At 42.0% G+C, this 16,754-nt stretch overlaps 1 protein-coding gene across 1 annotated transcript in view; it reads left to right on the forward strand.

Annotated features, from left to right (window-relative positions):
• Positions 1 to 16,410, forward strand: part of LYPLAL1 (lysophospholipase like 1) — a 35,446-nt gene extending 19,036 nt beyond the window's left edge. The window contains exons 3-5 of the mRNA XM_018571985.1: positions 7,353 to 7,522; positions 11,931 to 12,046; positions 16,174 to 16,410. Coding sequence (XP_018427487.1) covers positions 7,353 to 7,522; positions 11,931 to 12,046; positions 16,174 to 16,410 — 523 coding nt within the window. The remainder of the gene's footprint in view (positions 1 to 7,352; positions 7,523 to 11,930; positions 12,047 to 16,173) is intronic.
• Positions 16,411 to 16,754: the final 344 nt, after the last annotated feature.

The raw sequence follows: 16,754 nt of genomic DNA on the forward strand, positions 1-16,754 counted from the left end.
GGGGGGGGGGGGGTGTATTATGGTGTGTTTTTTCTTTTGTTATATATGTTGTATCTAAAAACCAAGTCCAATGAAAACTTGTTTTTGGGTGGAGTGAAGAAAATCAATTGTTCGATGGCTGTCTGTTTCTATTGGGGAGTTTCCTATCACTTCTGATCCCAGGAACAGAGACGCCATTAAAAACTCTTTTTTTTTTTTCTTTTAGTACAGTGGCAAAAATGTAGAACCTTTGTCATGGCCTGACAAAGTTTGGAAATAAAGGTTAGGTTTAGGGTTATGCTAAGTTATGAACTTGAGATCTGTGCCCTCTTGTCCTGGAAACCTTTGTATCCTTTATTTCTTGTACTGCTGGTACCTCAGTGTTGGATACACATTACCTCTTTTATATCCATTGACACCTATCAGCTTTGTACATTTAAGCCTCTCAACCCTATCGTTTCTTTTTGTGTGACGCAAGAGCTGTCATTTCATACCCAGACCAGTGTAAGCGTTGCTTTGTTTACATTTTGCTGTCTGCTGAACCTACGATGATGTCTCTGTGAAGGTTCTCATTCATCCAGGTCATGGTATATCTGTAAAAAATAAGTCAAGGCAACTGGACACGCTGTATTTTTCTTGATGTTTCACTGGTCGTCCAACCAGCTTTTTCAAGAAAGTTGAGAAAGCTGGTCGGATGTCCAGTGAAACGTCTTCAAGAAAAATACAGCGTGTCCAGTTGCTTTGACTTATTTTTTACAGATATCTACAATGATGACTGCATTGCAAGATTGAGAGCAGCAGAGAAGGTATCAGGGCTGTAATTAAATGTAAAATCTACTTTTTAAAGGCATAATACCATGTTTTTAGTTTGCTGCCCTGTAGATTGCAGCCTCATAAATACGTGGGAGGACAGCTGGTGGAATCAGCTACCAGAAAACCAAGAAGCTGACAACCTCAACTATTATGAAGCTTCTTGATAAATTGATCTCCCCAGCATACAGTCCCTTGGAGCTTTGAAATGCAAAAACCTACATTCACTTTAAACTCGTCAACTTTCCCACGTAGTGCAATGTGAACAATCTCCACTGTGCTGCGAATTGTTGCTTTACAGCCCTCCTTGTTCAGTTTACATTTGAGGTTTGTAGAGGAATGTTTGGCTTTACAATCTCCTGGCTTGTACACAGATTTTTTTTAATGCTTTACTTCTTTTGATCAGCATAACATTGGACGATGCACAGAACCGAGAAGAAACTCTTCTTTCAGCAGCTGCTTTTTCTAGCTTTGCAAAATGTTGTTGACCTGCTAAAAATAGTATTATTGATGCCACCAGTTCTGGGTAGTTGATAGTGCTGGACTTTCATATGCGTATATTTTAAGTTCCAAAAGTGAGGTTTTTGAGTTTTTAGCACAGCAGGAAGCGAAAACCACTTGTCCTCATTGAACGGTCAAGGAAACGTAATAGGGCAGTAAACCGTGTTCCAGTAATGACTTCACAAGTGCTTTTTTCAGTCTCTAAATCAGCAATACCATCTAGTGGTTGCTTTAAAATATGCCTGAAAGGGAACCCATAGTCTCTTCAAAGTTTTCCAGGTGGTATATGCATTTTTGGGTGGGTGAAATGTGACAAAGCTTTGATAACTTTATTTTTTGTAATCATTGTAAGAGAATAAAAGATAGTGAAGAATATTTTAAGAATGATTTGTGACCCTTACAATATCGGCGTTATTGGTAGTTTACAGTTACAGAATTGATATCTTCTGTATTCTAACAATTGTATTTGTATTGGTTGGATCATCAATTGGTTGATGAGAAATCATTCAGCGGGCCATTAATGTAACCCCTTTAACCAAATCCATAGCATAACTTACACCTAAACCTAACCGTTATTTCCAACCTAAACCTAACCCTAAACTTAACCTATAAAAAGAAACAATGGCTACAAGCAAGATCTCCCAATTTCTGTCTTCCCAACAAATTTGATTCCAGTTACATTACATCCTGTTTGCAGTAAACAGAAAAAGTTGAACATTTTCCTGCTGACCGAGATGCCATGCTAGTGACCATTGTGCCCTCGTTGTGTTCTAACTCAATGGTTGCGTATTTCTGCTGCAAATTTTATGTTGCCGTTTGTGAAATCCAGAAGAAACTCTTGTAGAACAATACACATCCTCTCTATGACTGTGGGAGAAGATGGACATATGGAAGATTACATGTGAGCCCTTCTTCTGATAAGAACTGTTCACTTCCCACTGATAGAAAGCAGATGCCAGGGAACACCGCCTGCTACAGTTTGGTACCGTTGTCCAAACAAAAGACAGTTTGTATAGATATGCCTACTTTTATAGCCTGCAATGTAAATAACAAGACAGAGTTGTCCTCTTTGCAACCCATTTATCAGGTTATTTATACATTTTCTTGTGGACTTATGGCTCCATCAGTCTGCTACCTGTCCTAACAAAATTGCCAAACATAGGGGGGAAAAAACATAAGTTAGCAATAATATCTGTTTTATTTTTTTTGTTGTCCACTATATCATGCAATTTATTATATAAAGAAGGCTATAGTACTGTATAATGACCATTGGGTGTTTGGTGCCATTGTGATCTGTATACTCCTGGTGAGGAAATGTCTCCTGTTTTCAGGTCCATTCAAATCATCATTTCTCTCCCGTTCATTGAAGGACACAGGCAACAGATCGTAGATCCTGAATGGTAGGGTAATATCGCCACCTGCAGGAGAAGGACGCTAGGCACAAAACTAAAGACCAATTACAGCCTAGGGGCGGCCCCTGCCGGTGGCCAAACCCCCCACCTGCTGACAAGTCTCCAGTTTTTTGCCTAGCGTCAGGAGTAAGGAGCTAAAAAATTTTCTCTGGAGAATTTTTTTCCTTTCTTCCGTTTGACTGGATTTTCTTCTAGCAAGTGTCCCCAGGGCGACAGGCTGGATGACTGTAGATCCTTGTAGTCTCCCCTGGGTGACCGACGAGCGCATGCAGACTCTGCTACGGTGGGTCGGCTGCGAGGGGTGGTCCTCCCCGACGCCTCATGGGATTCGTCCCGGGAGAGGGACCTTTGACCGGGGGCTCCGGCCCACCGGACGCTGCCGCATGTGCAGTTTGGGACGCATAAGAGCAGTCGTTCCGCCAAGGTGTTTCCTTGCATCTCCTTTTTTGATTCATTTATAAGGAGTGGAAACGGCCTTCCAAGTCCTTTGGGCTGTGGCGCTTTTGCGGTCCCTGTAATCTCTCGGGCGCTCTCATGCGTCCGGTCTTGGCTTCGGCCTTGGTCTCTCAGACTCGGAGTGGGCTAGAATGTTACATCAGGGTCAGCGGGAAAGGGTTAGGACCTCAGCCAGCTTTAAGCCCTCATTCACACCTGAGCGATGCAAAATAAGCAAGTTTTTGTGTTGCACATTTTGTCACGCGACAAAGCACGTTTTTGCCATTTTACCACACAGACTTTGCAGCGCTACAGTGTGCGATATCTAATGGAAAACGGTCCTTGATGTGACATCAATTCCTGTTCTGTGTTTCCTGCTTCTGTGGAGACTGTTCCTGGAATTTAGAATACCTCAGCACAGCGAATATGATTGATCTACATAGGTTGAAGGGCCTGGTATGAAATTGGAAAGCGGGGGACACACAATTGTTTTGGGTTTGTTTGTTTTTTAAGGGCCCCCCTTGCTGACATCCCTACCAGACCAGAAAGGCCTGGTATGATTTTTAGAAGGGGAGGTGGGGCACACACACACACACATCCACACACACTTTCTGTACTCTCCAAATGATATGAATGCAGCACATGCTCACCATTGCGATCTTTGGTGAAGCTGCTTAAACTGTCTCAATCAGGACACATCTGCTTGTAAATGCGGTGCCAAGCTGAAGTCTCTCTTCCCCGGTGTTTGTTGTCTGGGTGACAGGTGTCATATTAACAGGTTTCCTCCCTCGCAAGACGAATCAAAGTCTCGCTTTCTGTTAATAGGAGAGTGCTGTCCTTTATGATGGCCACAATTACAATTATTTATATAACGCCAGCATATTCCACAGCGCTGTACAATCGTTTAGACAAGACAAGTAATAGACACTGACAAGCATTGTTGACATATAGGGGGTGATTTACTAACCTAAACACACGCACGCACCAGGTGCGTGTGATTTTCACACAGCAAAACGTATTTATCAACCAAAAAGTCTCTAAAAGCATATTTCCACTAATGCCATATATGGAAAAATCATGCACATGATGCATATATAATGCTGCTTCACAGTTTAGACAAAAATGGTTAGCTCATACATTTACATTCCTGCATTCATTAACGCAAGCAACACAACATAGAGCTCATTTACACAACATCACCTTGTAATTCATGCAAGGCTTTGCACAACACACCTGCTGGGTGTGTACACACTACAAAGGTGTTTAGATTCCACCCATAGATCATGCTGGGAGGGAACACACTACAGAGGTGTATACATGTTCGTGGTGTGTTTTATAAGTTTAGTAAATCAACCCCATAGAAACAGTAGGTGAGGAGGACCCTGCCGAAATGAGCTTACAATCTAAGGCTGGGTTCACACCTAGGCGTATCGAATATGCGTGTTTGTTGCGCGTTTCTACCGTGATTCGCGGTAAAAAAAAACACGCGGCAAACGCGCTTTTCCCGAGGGATACCTGACTGTATCCCAATGGATACGCGCGGAAAATACGCCCCAAAGAAGCTCCTGTACTTTTTTGGGCGTAGGGCGTTTTGTAGCGTGTTCATACGGCCTGTAATACGCCCAGGTGTGAACCATACCCATAGGAAATAATGGGATTTCGGTGTTTGAGCATTTTGCAGAGCGTAGGAACGCGCTACAAAACGCCCAGGTGTGACCGGGGCCTAAGAGTGAGGAAAGGGGGATAGCTCACAGGAAGGGGACGAGTTGATCTTTTTTGTTTTGTCACAGGAATCTCTGTCTTCACACATGGGACACTTGTGAAGCGCGTTTTATGCGTGACAAAAACGGGCAAAATCCATTGAAATGCCAAATTTTGTGTGATGCCATTCAAGTCTGTGGGGCAAAGAAGCTCTGAATCTGAATCCAATACACACTATTGGGTGTGATGACTCCAGAATCCTTAGACCGCTGCAGCAGAGAGGTAGCAAGGCTGGAAAACAAGTCTAAGAGCAAGCAAGCTCAGAGGACAGGTAACTTTTGTTTTATTTTGGTTTGTAGATGAAAACGGCACTTAACCCTTGCAGTGTGGGGGTAGTCCCACTGCAAGGGTTAATTTTAAATGTTCCCCGGACTTCTGCTTTAATAAATACAGTTGCTTAGGCTTGTTGTATTTGCAAACTTGCTAGATTTGTCTGCTTATATTAAACAAGCTAAGGCGTGCTTAAAAGTACACTTTCTTCCATTTCTTTCTTTCATAAAAATAAATTCCAGGGGACACGTAACCTGCCAGTGTGTCATTTTAATTTTATTTTGTTTGGAATACTCCTTTTGAGTTTGCACATTCAGGTTAATAATCTAGTGTTTCAGTATTTTAAATCAACATAGTTCAAAGCTTGTAGGTGAACAGGCAGAATGTAATCTGATAAAATTGTGTCTGACATGATGTTACACTTCACTAAGGCCGGTCCTGTGGTTTAAGATGGCATACAGCGTGGTGTTTAATGACACTTTGCTTACAGTCTGATCAAATGTAACATTGGCACAGTACAGACTATTGTGTGCAGTTGCTCAAATAAGCATTTAAATTTTGCTGATATTCCTGTTCTTTCCTTTTTTACTTTTAGATGTTCATACTTGATCTTATATCAAAGCAAATTGTGTCAATTAGACATTAATCCTCTTTGAAAGCATTTATATTGCTACACCCTTAGGATGTCATCCATCCTGTATTAGGCACTCATTCTTGATCAGATATTTTTTTTTTTATTTGATAGTACTACCCCAGTCAGCAAGATTAAGTGGTCTGTCGATTTTAGGTGGGGGGTGTTTAGAGTTTATATGGTCTCCCTTGTGTTTTGGGTTTTCTTTCTTTATATGGATAACAAAATATGATGGCTTTTTTTAATACCATGTAGATATGGAATATAAGGTGTTTGTAAAAATACACAGTGGCATTGCATTACTCTGTCAATATTTTAAAGTCACAAATGTCCCCCTCCCCCCAATGCTGCTTTAAAGACTTACCTTAGATGATGCCTCTTGATCCGATCATCTTCTTTCCAGTAGTTTTCAGGAGTCCCTCCAGCACTGGGGTCTGTCTCTGATCCAGCACAGACTCCTGTCTCTTTCTGTCCCACGTGTCTGTCCAACATGCATGCTCCCAGCTGCGTGCATTTACTTCCACTGTGCCTCTCCTCTTCTCCCCACCGAAGATCTCTACTGCGCATGCGCCCGCTCATCTTCCTGCACGGCCGCTCGAGAAGCTTTAGATCTTCAGGCGGCAGCGAGTGGCGGGGACAGAGATAAGTAATTACCTTTTTCGTAACTTAAATTTTATTTTAATTTTCATGTTTTTGAATATAACTTTAATTTTATTTTTTTTCATGATTTTGCATATATCTACTGCTTGCTAGCAGTAGATGTACGCAAAAAAACGAGAGTTTAATTGTACTTCAAAGCACAACTCCAGGCTTACACCACAAATTGACTCCCACTGGCTGTATGTTATGCTTTTTATGTCTTATTACCTTTTCCGAAGTCTTCAGGTCGGTCAAGTGATGCCATTGGGTACTCTTCTGTCCTCACCTGAGGCAAAGAGCAGCGCCGACATGACGGCAGTGCCTCTGTCTGCATTGATAACGCTGTAAATGAAGGGCTCCATGGTTATGCTCAGGGGGCGGGTCCATGACACCCTGCATTTACAGAGCAGTCCTCAGTGTTCCTGGAGTAAGTAATGCTGTACGTCGCACAACCTGAAGACAGGACTTTTTGTGGCCAAGAAGAGGTACTACGGACAGCTCTGGATTGAAGGTGAGTATTGCTGCTGGACCTAATGACTGAAATTTTATGCAAGCTTTAAAACCTATCTCTGGGGAAAGAACAAAAAGAACCCTTGCCGTGTGGGGGTAACCCCACTGCAAGGGTAACTGCGTGTTTATGTCTACGGAAGCTCTGTAAAATATATTTTACTTACCTGATTTCCCCCAGCAGTTGGTGCCCGCCTATCTCCCCTCCGGCTTGTGGACGGTCCCTCAGCATCCTATTGTATAATGCAGGGTCAGTGAGGGCTTGTTTCTGAAGCTCATTTGCTATAAATAATTGCTTATCAGTCTTCCCTTTTCTTAGCATCAACTTATATAGGCATTTGCATGACTCATTGGCTGACCTCAACATTGTGTTTTTTTTTTTTTTTTTTCTTGTTTTTTTCTTTTAGGCCCTATACGCCCATGATGGGTGCAATGTCCAACGTTTGGTTTGATAGATATAAAATCTCTATAGACAGCGCTGAGCACCTTGAATCCGTAGACTCCATGTGTAGCACTTTAACAGATTTAATCAGAGAAGAAACGGAATCTGGAATACAGAAAAACAGGATTCTATTGGGTAAGACCATGATCATCAGTTCTACTGTTTGGCCTGGTTCACACCTGTACGTTTTGTAGCGAGTTCAACGCTCTACGAACGCTCACACATGAAATCCCATTGTTTTCTATGGGTATGGCTCACACCTTGCCGTATTTCAGCCCATCTGAACGTGCTACAAAATGGCCTACGCCTGAAAAGGTACATGAGCTTCTTTGCGGCGTTTTTGTCGCGCGTTTCCATTGGGATACAGCCAAGTAGCCCTCAAACGTTTTTTTTTTACCGCGAATCACGGTAAAAATGTGTCGCGTAACGCGCATATTCGATACGCCTAGGTGTGAACAGAGCCTTTACATTGTCCAGGAGCTCACACCGTCAAGAGAAGACCAAAGTAAAAAGGACCCAGCATGCCACTTGACCAGCCAAAAGACATCATAAGCTTAACAAAAAGCATAATATGCTGCTGGAGGGCAAGGCTCAAGGTGAAAATAGGTTTTCTGGGGGGAAGGGGGGCAGCACAGAGCCCAGAGTTGGGCTTAAAGTAGAAATGCTGTAGTGAGTGCTTTGCCTGTAAAGCACATGCCTTCAGTTTAGTATTTCAAAAAGCCTTTATGAAAAATGTTCGGTGGGGATAGAGGGAAAATAAATAACCTTGACAATGTTTTCTGGTGTTACCTGAAAGCTGACATCTCCTTAGGTGCATCATTCTCCTTGCTTAACCTTGAAGGCCATTTGTGGGCTAGCTAGGCCGAGTACACACCTAAGAGCTATAGTGGCTGCTTTCTTCAGTATATAACTCCATATGTGGACAGCGCTGCATATGCAGATGGCAATTGTTTGTTTTTAGGCAATCAAAGGGAATCTGAGCTGACAAATGTTTACTTTCCCAGTATAGTGTTCAAGGGAAAGCAGGGGTGAGGAAAAGCTGAAAACGTGTAGCTAAATACATTCTTGAGTTGCTAGATATCAGAGGAGCTAAGGTGTGTTGAAAATGCACTTCTTTAAAGTGACCAGCTTGTGAGAAGATTTAGGGGTTGCCATTGTTGACCCACGTGCTTCAACTTTGAGTCACTGACCTGAAAAAATATGCAGATTCAGATTGTCAGAAAAAATTTGACAGCCCTTATGCAAATATATGTCCCAGATAAGTGGCTCAAAGTACCAGAACAAAAGTCAGGCAAACAGCATGTTCATAAATGGAGCTCGGCAATAGCTGTCTCCATATTTCTTTTATAATCTGTTCCTGTTAACGGCCTGTTGCTCAATCATTTTCATGATAGTTGTGTTTGGACTGGGCACATTTTCCCATTCATTTAAATAGTTTATGTACCCAACATGTTATCATTGGTACTTAATATTCTGGCGCCTCTCTCCTTACACCACCTTTGAAGCCAGTGACTAATATTGCCATATGAGCAAGATTGGGCTGTCAGGATTCCCCTGCAAATTATCATGTATTTAGAGATCATTCAGGTGGGATAGAAAAGGTATTTCAATGAATATGACGATGCCGTTATCTTACACTTACTGGGCTATATTTCTTTTGTAAATGATTGCCCTAAAATGATATTTCTACCTCCCTGAGGTGTATCTTATGAAAAGTGGTGGGTGGTCTGCTGCAGTTCAAGACTATCTGAATAACTGATGTGCTTTTCATTTATTTCCTTGTGTCACTGGTGTAATATCTGGACCTGTACGAAATTGCTGGGGTGCGACCTTTTATGTCTTTTGAATTTACAGTTGCCAGAGCTTTGCCCACTATCCTAAAATGTAATAGCCTGCTAGTGTTTGGGATTTGTGATGGAAACGAAGATACCTTCTGTTTTAAGAAGGTTCTACTGTTCTTCACAGTGGAGGACTTTTTGGTACCATTTCAAACACCTCACCATATGATGTCTGGTTATACTTTCTCATTGTAGCTGGCCCTACTTAATAGAAGCCATGGTTTACATACACTATACTGATGGTGTCCAACAACTGAAACAGCTGTATGTCGTTGGGAATAAATGGCTTTATAATATTAAGTCTTTTCTGTGCAATAAACCATCGGTTATTGATGCACAGTTGGCCAAGGAGCATAAAGGCATACATTATTTACTATATTAAATGAGGAATACCTGTAATTCTACCCTGAGCAACGAGGTCGGCCGGGGATGGAGTTGGTCAGCAACGAGGTCGGCCGGGGGTGGAGTTGGTCAGCAACGAGGTCGGCCGGGGGTGGAGTTGGTCAGCAACGAGGTCGGCCGGGGGTGGAGTTGGTCAGCAACGAGGTCGGCCGGGGGTGGAGTTGGTCAGCAACGAGGTCGGCCGGGGGTGGAGTTGGTCAGCAACGAGGTCGGCCGGGGGTGGAGTTGGTCAGCAACGAGGTCGGCCGGGGGTGGAGCAACGAGGTCGGCCGGTGATGCAGTTGGTCAGCAACGAGGTCGGCCGGTGATGCAGTTGGTCAGCAGTTTGTTTCCGCTTAAAGTTTAAGAAATGGCTCCCTGATGTGTAATACATCTTATGTCTCCATACAGTTTCTAGTTCAAAATGTACACTTTACAGAGTGGAAGTTATGGCAATTGTAATTTATATTAAAGCAGTTTTTTAGGTTCACCTTCTCCAAAATGATCTGTGGTTAAAAGGAAGAGCGCAAAATGAATTTGTACAAAACCTTATTTTGAAGGCTACTGAGGTAGCCACATATGGCTCCCTAGTCGTCGGTTGAGCACAACTACTTTAGCTCAACATTCAGTAGTTCCCTTCGTAACACTTACCACATTTTTTAGAGATCAGATGTGTAACTCGTAGACGAAAGCCTTATCCAAGCTGATTGGAATGAGCACATCGGAACAGTCTACCTAGTTCAGTGCTGATGTCATGAACGGTAAGAAAGAACTTTGGCTTCTGTCAGGAAATTACCTTCTGTTCTTGCTAAGACATTATGAAATGCGGAACAGTTACTTTTCATAAGATGGTAGGTCATTATTTGACCATTTTTGTGTGTCGTGCCAAGGAAGACACATATTACAGTTACCGTGATCGCACTTGCAAAAAATGAAAGCAATCCTTTTTTTCTAAGCATGTGTTTTATGCATCATGTCAATCGAGCCCCTGAAATGCGACCTCGGTGAATCATAAAATTTTGCCACAAACTATAAATATTTATTGAAATCACTGTCTGCAAAGAATTTACTACAGTCTATACCTTGGGACGGCAGTGTTATTGAATGATACGCTGCAGGTTTTTCCGTGGAAAATTACATTTAAAGAGGCTACAAGGTTTTTTTTGGGGGGGGGTACCCCCCCTTGTGCTGTCTTTGTGTTGTGTTCACCACATGAAAGTATCCTTGCTTAATATTCGATGCTGGAGGTGACTGCATTACAGAAGATTGCTAGTGAGTCATTCAGATTCTATTTGCCAGATTGTGACTAACTGGGTGTAAAATGTAACTTTTGGTTTTCTCCAAAGTAATGAGATTTCAATGGCTTGATTCGATGAAACGTCTTATGCAATGTCATGCATAAAAAATATATGCGATAGAGTAGAAAGTGAGAGCTAATGTTATAGTATTACATTACATTACATCGTCTTCTCTCGCCCTCTCTGTGCCCTCTGGCATCAGAACAGCAGAGGAACAGCTTGTCTATAAACTGGTGTAGGAAAAGAATGGTGATTTGCTACAGTAGGGTAAAAGCTTACTTCATCTTTCACCTTTTTTTATTTGTTCAGTTGGCAATAAAAACGTAAGGAGCAAGTCAAGGCAACACGCAGAGCCGGTAAACTCCCAAATGCTGTCCTGTATATGCTGTTGGTGTGCTAATGTCTAAAACCACATGCAGTCCATTTTAGACGCAAACATGTGGCCCCAGGTCCGGCCTTTCACTTTGGTCTAGGATCCTGGGCTCTCCAGTAAACACATGGCAACCAGAGCTGCATGGTTCAGCCTGCATCCTCCCAACCCTACACCTCTCTAATGACCACCAAATGCAATGGGTGGCCTCACTAGCAAGTACAGAGCACCAGAAGAAGATGGCAGGTCTGAGTGTGATGATGCCAACTGTTTTTTTGTTTTTTTATTTGCATACAACACCTTGCATAGTCTTCGACCACAACCACATTTTTGTTGTTACAACCTGAAATTTAAAATGAATTTAGTTTTACCATAAGGAGCTAATTATATTTATACCTAGACTGGTGATGTCACCGCCCCTCCCTATGTGACCGTGCTTAAACCTGTAGTAACTGTGTGTTGTTGGGGTACAGAGTAAAAAGTTTAGCACCACGACCCTAAAATACTATGATGCATCAAAAAAAGGAATTTTTTTTAGTATACTCGTGTAGTAAGATGTTAGAACACGAAGATGACTTAGAAGATGACTGATGTTGTGGACATGGAATAACTATTTGTTTTTATTATGTTTTTATATATTATTTTTTTTTCTGCAGGTGGGTTTTCGATGGGTGGAGCCATGTCCATGCATTTGGCGTATCGTTACCATAGAGATGTTGCCGGGGTGTTTGCTCTCTCTAGCTTCCTCAATGAAAATTCAGTTGTTTACAAGGTAATTGGAATATGCTCCTAATAGTGACCAAAGATCATGATCCGCAAATAATGAGTACAAAGTAATTTCTCAGTTTGGTACACAGAGACCTAAGATTATTACCCTTTATGACTGATTTTGGTCATATTGGACATTGACCAATATGCCTGTTGAAGACTCATTCAGCGGTATAGTTTTTGTGCTGCATGTGTTGGTCATATGGAGAGAAACTGTTTGCTGTCCAGCAGCAGATAGGCTCATCTTTGGCAGTGCCCAAGATAAACTCTAAGCACCATTAATACAATGTCAACATGTGTGCGCATTTAGTCCTTCAGTCTGAACTTGTGTGCGGCTGGTGAGCAAGAGATGGTTGATATGATCAATACCTGTAATGATAATAGTGTTCCTTTCTTTTTTTTCAGTTAATCCAGGCTTTGTTTTATTTTTCCTGATTTGCATGCAGACCGAGCTGTGCAGCAAAAGTTGCAGTTACAGGGGTTGAAACAAACCATATAACACTACAAGGGGGCTTACAACTGTCCGCTTTTATCAGTGTTGAAAATAATTATCTGATCCCCTGCAGATTTTGTAAGTTTGCCCACTTACAAAGAAATGAAAGGCCTATAATTTTTATCGGTGTATTTTAAATAATAGAGACAGAATATCAACCAAAAATCCAGAAACTTATTTTACTCACTGAACTGCAACTCAATTTATAACATTTGTATCATAAGTTTATTTTTATTTATTCTGGATTTTTGGTTAATATTCTGTCTCTATTATTTAAAATACACCTATGATAAAAATTATAGGCCTTTCATTTCTTTGTAAGTGGGCAAATCTGCAGGGGATCAAATATTTTCCTCGCTATATGGTTTAAACCTCTTCTTCTTTTTTTCAGTTGCTAGAACTGTTTAGAGTCATCTTGCCCATTCAGGGCAAAGTGTCAGTTTCTAATTTAATCCCCCAAGACCAATACTATGCCCAATCTCCTTCAATGGCCAACATTGCAGTGCTTTCAGAAATGGGAGAATATGGTACCTCTCATAATGCAGTGCTCAGGCCTATTGGGTAGACCCAGTCACTTTTGCCTGAATGGGCAAGGTGACGGTTTCTTTAAAAAAAAAAAGTGGAAGGCCTCATTCACACTGGCAGTGTCGAACCTGCATTTTAGAGCACATTTCTAAACACATAAATGCATGTAATTGATTTTTCAATGGTATTATTCAGACTTTACATATTATTCTGTGCGCACTAGATCCATTTGAGAAGCTTTTAGGAATATCTGGGAAGCACAAAGGTTACATATACTGTACTTCCCAGACAACATCTGTTTTTAGAAAAGCTAAAGTGCCAGTGTGCACACTAATGTGGGGAATGTCAGTTTCAACGAGGCCTTTCCTGGTGTTGGGATTTTTTTTGTTTTTTGAGTACCTAAAGTCCATTTAACACCTCAAGCAGACTGTGTAGTACAATGAGGGGTCCACTTGTAATATCTCTGTTCCCCTCCCCAGTAAAAAATCTCAAGCTCTTGGTATGTGCAAAAGGCCAGATTTTGTGAAAAGGTACTCAGTCTATTGCAAGATCCCCTTTTTTTGAGATGCTCTGCATTCCCAGGATCTTGCTGCAAGCCGTATGTCTTCACCCTCACCTAGGTGCCATGGACAGAAGACGGGGCAAAAGCAAGTATATACGTTTTTTGTTTTTTTTGTTTGTTTTTTGGAGCGGGGGCCCAGACATTTATAATGGTTCTTGCATTGTACTGCAAGGTCCGCTTGAAGTTTTAAATGGACTTTAAGTAAGTGATAAGCAAATTAAAGCTCAACTCCAAGACTAACCTGGAAAAATACTGGCAACAGATAATAAAACTTTTGTTAAAGTAGCGAGTTTGAAAAATAAAAACTGCTGTGTTAATGCCACTGATGGCTTAATCATATATGTAATTTTAGCCTACTTTTAACTTTGACAGGTACTCAATAAAACATGATATTTCAACCATTCTGTTTTGCCTATACTTTTTTTTTTTTGGTTTGGTTTTTCTCATCCATTAAAGGCCACAGAAAGTCCTAAACCTTTGGGTTATACTGCTGTCTACAGGAGGACTGAACACTGGCAAACAAGAAAAACTATAGGCCAGCCCAGAATATCGCCTCCCAATACCAGCATGCCTCAGTTTTATTTTGTCCTAGAAGAATAGACGTCTTCTTTTCTTATGGCTATATATAGCTCTGCAGTGCTAAGGCTAATTTTGTATTTTACCTAGATAGGCTAGCACCTTTTTTGCAATTTTATTTTTTTATTTTTTTTTTATCTATTAACCCTACATTGCTGCTGGAACTTCGTCTCTTCGATTAGCAGCTTTTTGGCGTGGAGTCTGGACCCTACTGGACGCACAGGGATAACTTAAAAATTACTCTCAGACACTAGGTTCAGCAGAGTGCTTACAAAGCTCTGTTCTTGTAAAAGTTAGCTGCGGAGCACTTTTCAAGTTCAGAGCTGTTGGCATTGCCTCAGCACTTGCCCTGTCTGTGAAGACTGCTGCGAACTGAATGCTGACGTCATCCTCTGTGTGGAATGTTGTTCCCTCTCCCACCATAGAGCGTTGAGGAAGCATCTCTCGGCTGCTGCTTCTACTTGAAAAGAGCCCCTACACCTGGAGGTGTTTCAGGACCTATATCATGGGAGAAGCTGGATATAGATCTTCTTGCCTCCAGGTTGAATAACAAACTGGATAGGTTTGTCTCCAGGTACAGGGTTTCTCTAGCAGAAGCAGTGGTATCATGGAATCGTTCCACTCTGATCTAAGCCTTTCCTCCCCTGAAACACCTTCCTTGTGCGCTTTGCAGGATTGAGCAGAAGGGCATTCCGGTGATCCTCATTGCTGCACTCTAGTACAGGCACATTTTTATGCACCAGCTTGGCAGATGCTCCATGAGCTCTACTGGATTGTCAGGATCTTATGCTCCAAACTGTTAAAGCCCAGGTTCTGAGGAACCGGAACATGTGACCCCGCTACAATGCTGAAAGCTAGGAAATCTACTTCTAGCAAAGATTTATCATTGGACATGGAAGGCATACTTCACAGTTTACCAAACCATTAGCAAAAACAATGATGTGCCATTTGTAGTCAGTAAAGATTCACAGAAGAAATTGTCCAAATATACTCTACCCAATACTTAGAGCCACCGTGGGACCCTTCAGCTGTCGGCTCCATATACTGAGAGGTGAGCATTTACGAACCACTGATCACTCAGTTCACAGCTTATTCCTACAAAGAGCGGTGACAGTTGGTCGCCCCTCTGCGCAGCGATTTCCCTGCTCCCCTCTCGGTTCCTCCAGTGTTTACTGGAGGGACGAGAGGGGAAGGGGTGGGCACAGCTGACTTTGGCTCTAGAGAGGCAGAGCCACCAGTTAGTGAAGTCTTGTGGCTTCCACCCCTGGAATTTCTCTGGACAAATTTTGGATCTGGACCAGCATCTGGCTGTCGGCACCATCATGGGTCTGGTTTCTGCCCTTTTCATTTAGACCGTTCCATTCCAGGAAATCAGAATCCACAAGGTTGTGTTTCTTGTAGCCATCACCTCTGCAAAGCGAGCATCTGAAGTAGCAGCCTTATGCTGCAAGGAACTGTTTTGGGGTCTCCATAGGGACTAGGTGGTGTTTGAGGCAGATTTGCAAAACTGCCATCTGGTCTTCTGTTCACACATTTTCCCAGGTAGATGTAAGGTCCTTTTAGGCAGCTCTTTGAGCTGAAGGCAGTTTTCTGTTTTCTTGGGCCTGTTAGCAGTTGTTTGCTGTGTCACCCATACCTCATTTGGACTGATTTTGGATGCCCTGAAGGTTGAAAACATTGTGTCCCTCAATGAACAAAGAAAATAGTTTTGTAAGTCAATTGAGAGTGGCAAGTCCTACCCCTCCTGTGTTTTATGATCATGCTCTCTGTACTGCTTTGCTACAAAATTGAGACATGCTGAGAGTGGGAGACGTTACCGTGGGCAGACCTACAGTTTTTTGTTTGCCAGCCCTCCTGTAGGTATAACCCAAAGGTTTGGGTATATACCCAAAGGTTTCAAAATTCAAATGCCCCTTTAATGGATGAGAGAGGATGTTATGGTGTCTACAAAAATTCTATTTTTTTTTTTTCCCAGGAACTTGAAGGCTGTCATGAAAGTCTACCTGAACTCTTTCAGTGCCATGGACAGTCCGACCAGCTAGTCTTTCATCAATGGGGAGAAAGGACAAACACTTTTTTGAAAGACGTGGGTGTTTCATCATCATTCCACAGCTTTCCCAATCTTTATCATGAACTCGGCCTGCAGGAAGTGGAGCAGCTGAGGTCTTGGATTTTAAAGAAGTTGCCGGATGACTCTGCCCAAACACAGTAATGCAAACCCTTTTTAAATAAATTTTGTATTCACATGTTAAACAACGGCTGTGTGTCAACTGTGTCTCGAAAGATAGTGCTTTGAAGCTGATGCCACCATATCTACATCTGTTCTTTTCCGAAATATACCAGACCTAATGGTGTAAGGGACTGAATGCTGCCTGTACTGTATTGCTTTCGATCCAAAGTTTACACAAGAAGGGAACAAAAAAAATATGCAGGGCCCTTTTGCTGAAGGCTCTTAAAGCAACTCTGTCACTTAAATAAACTTGCTAATAAAATAAGTATCTTCAAGAAAGTACTTGCCGCTAAACGACACACCACTGAAGAGAAATCGCCGACATC

The sequence above is a fragment of the Nanorana parkeri genome, unplaced genomic scaffold (assembly GCF_000935625.1).
Source record: "Nanorana parkeri isolate BGI_ZX_2015 unplaced genomic scaffold, ASM93562v1 scaffold43, whole genome shotgun sequence".
In the NCBI taxonomy this organism is placed as follows: Eukaryota; Metazoa; Chordata; class Amphibia; order Anura; family Dicroglossidae; genus Nanorana; species Nanorana parkeri.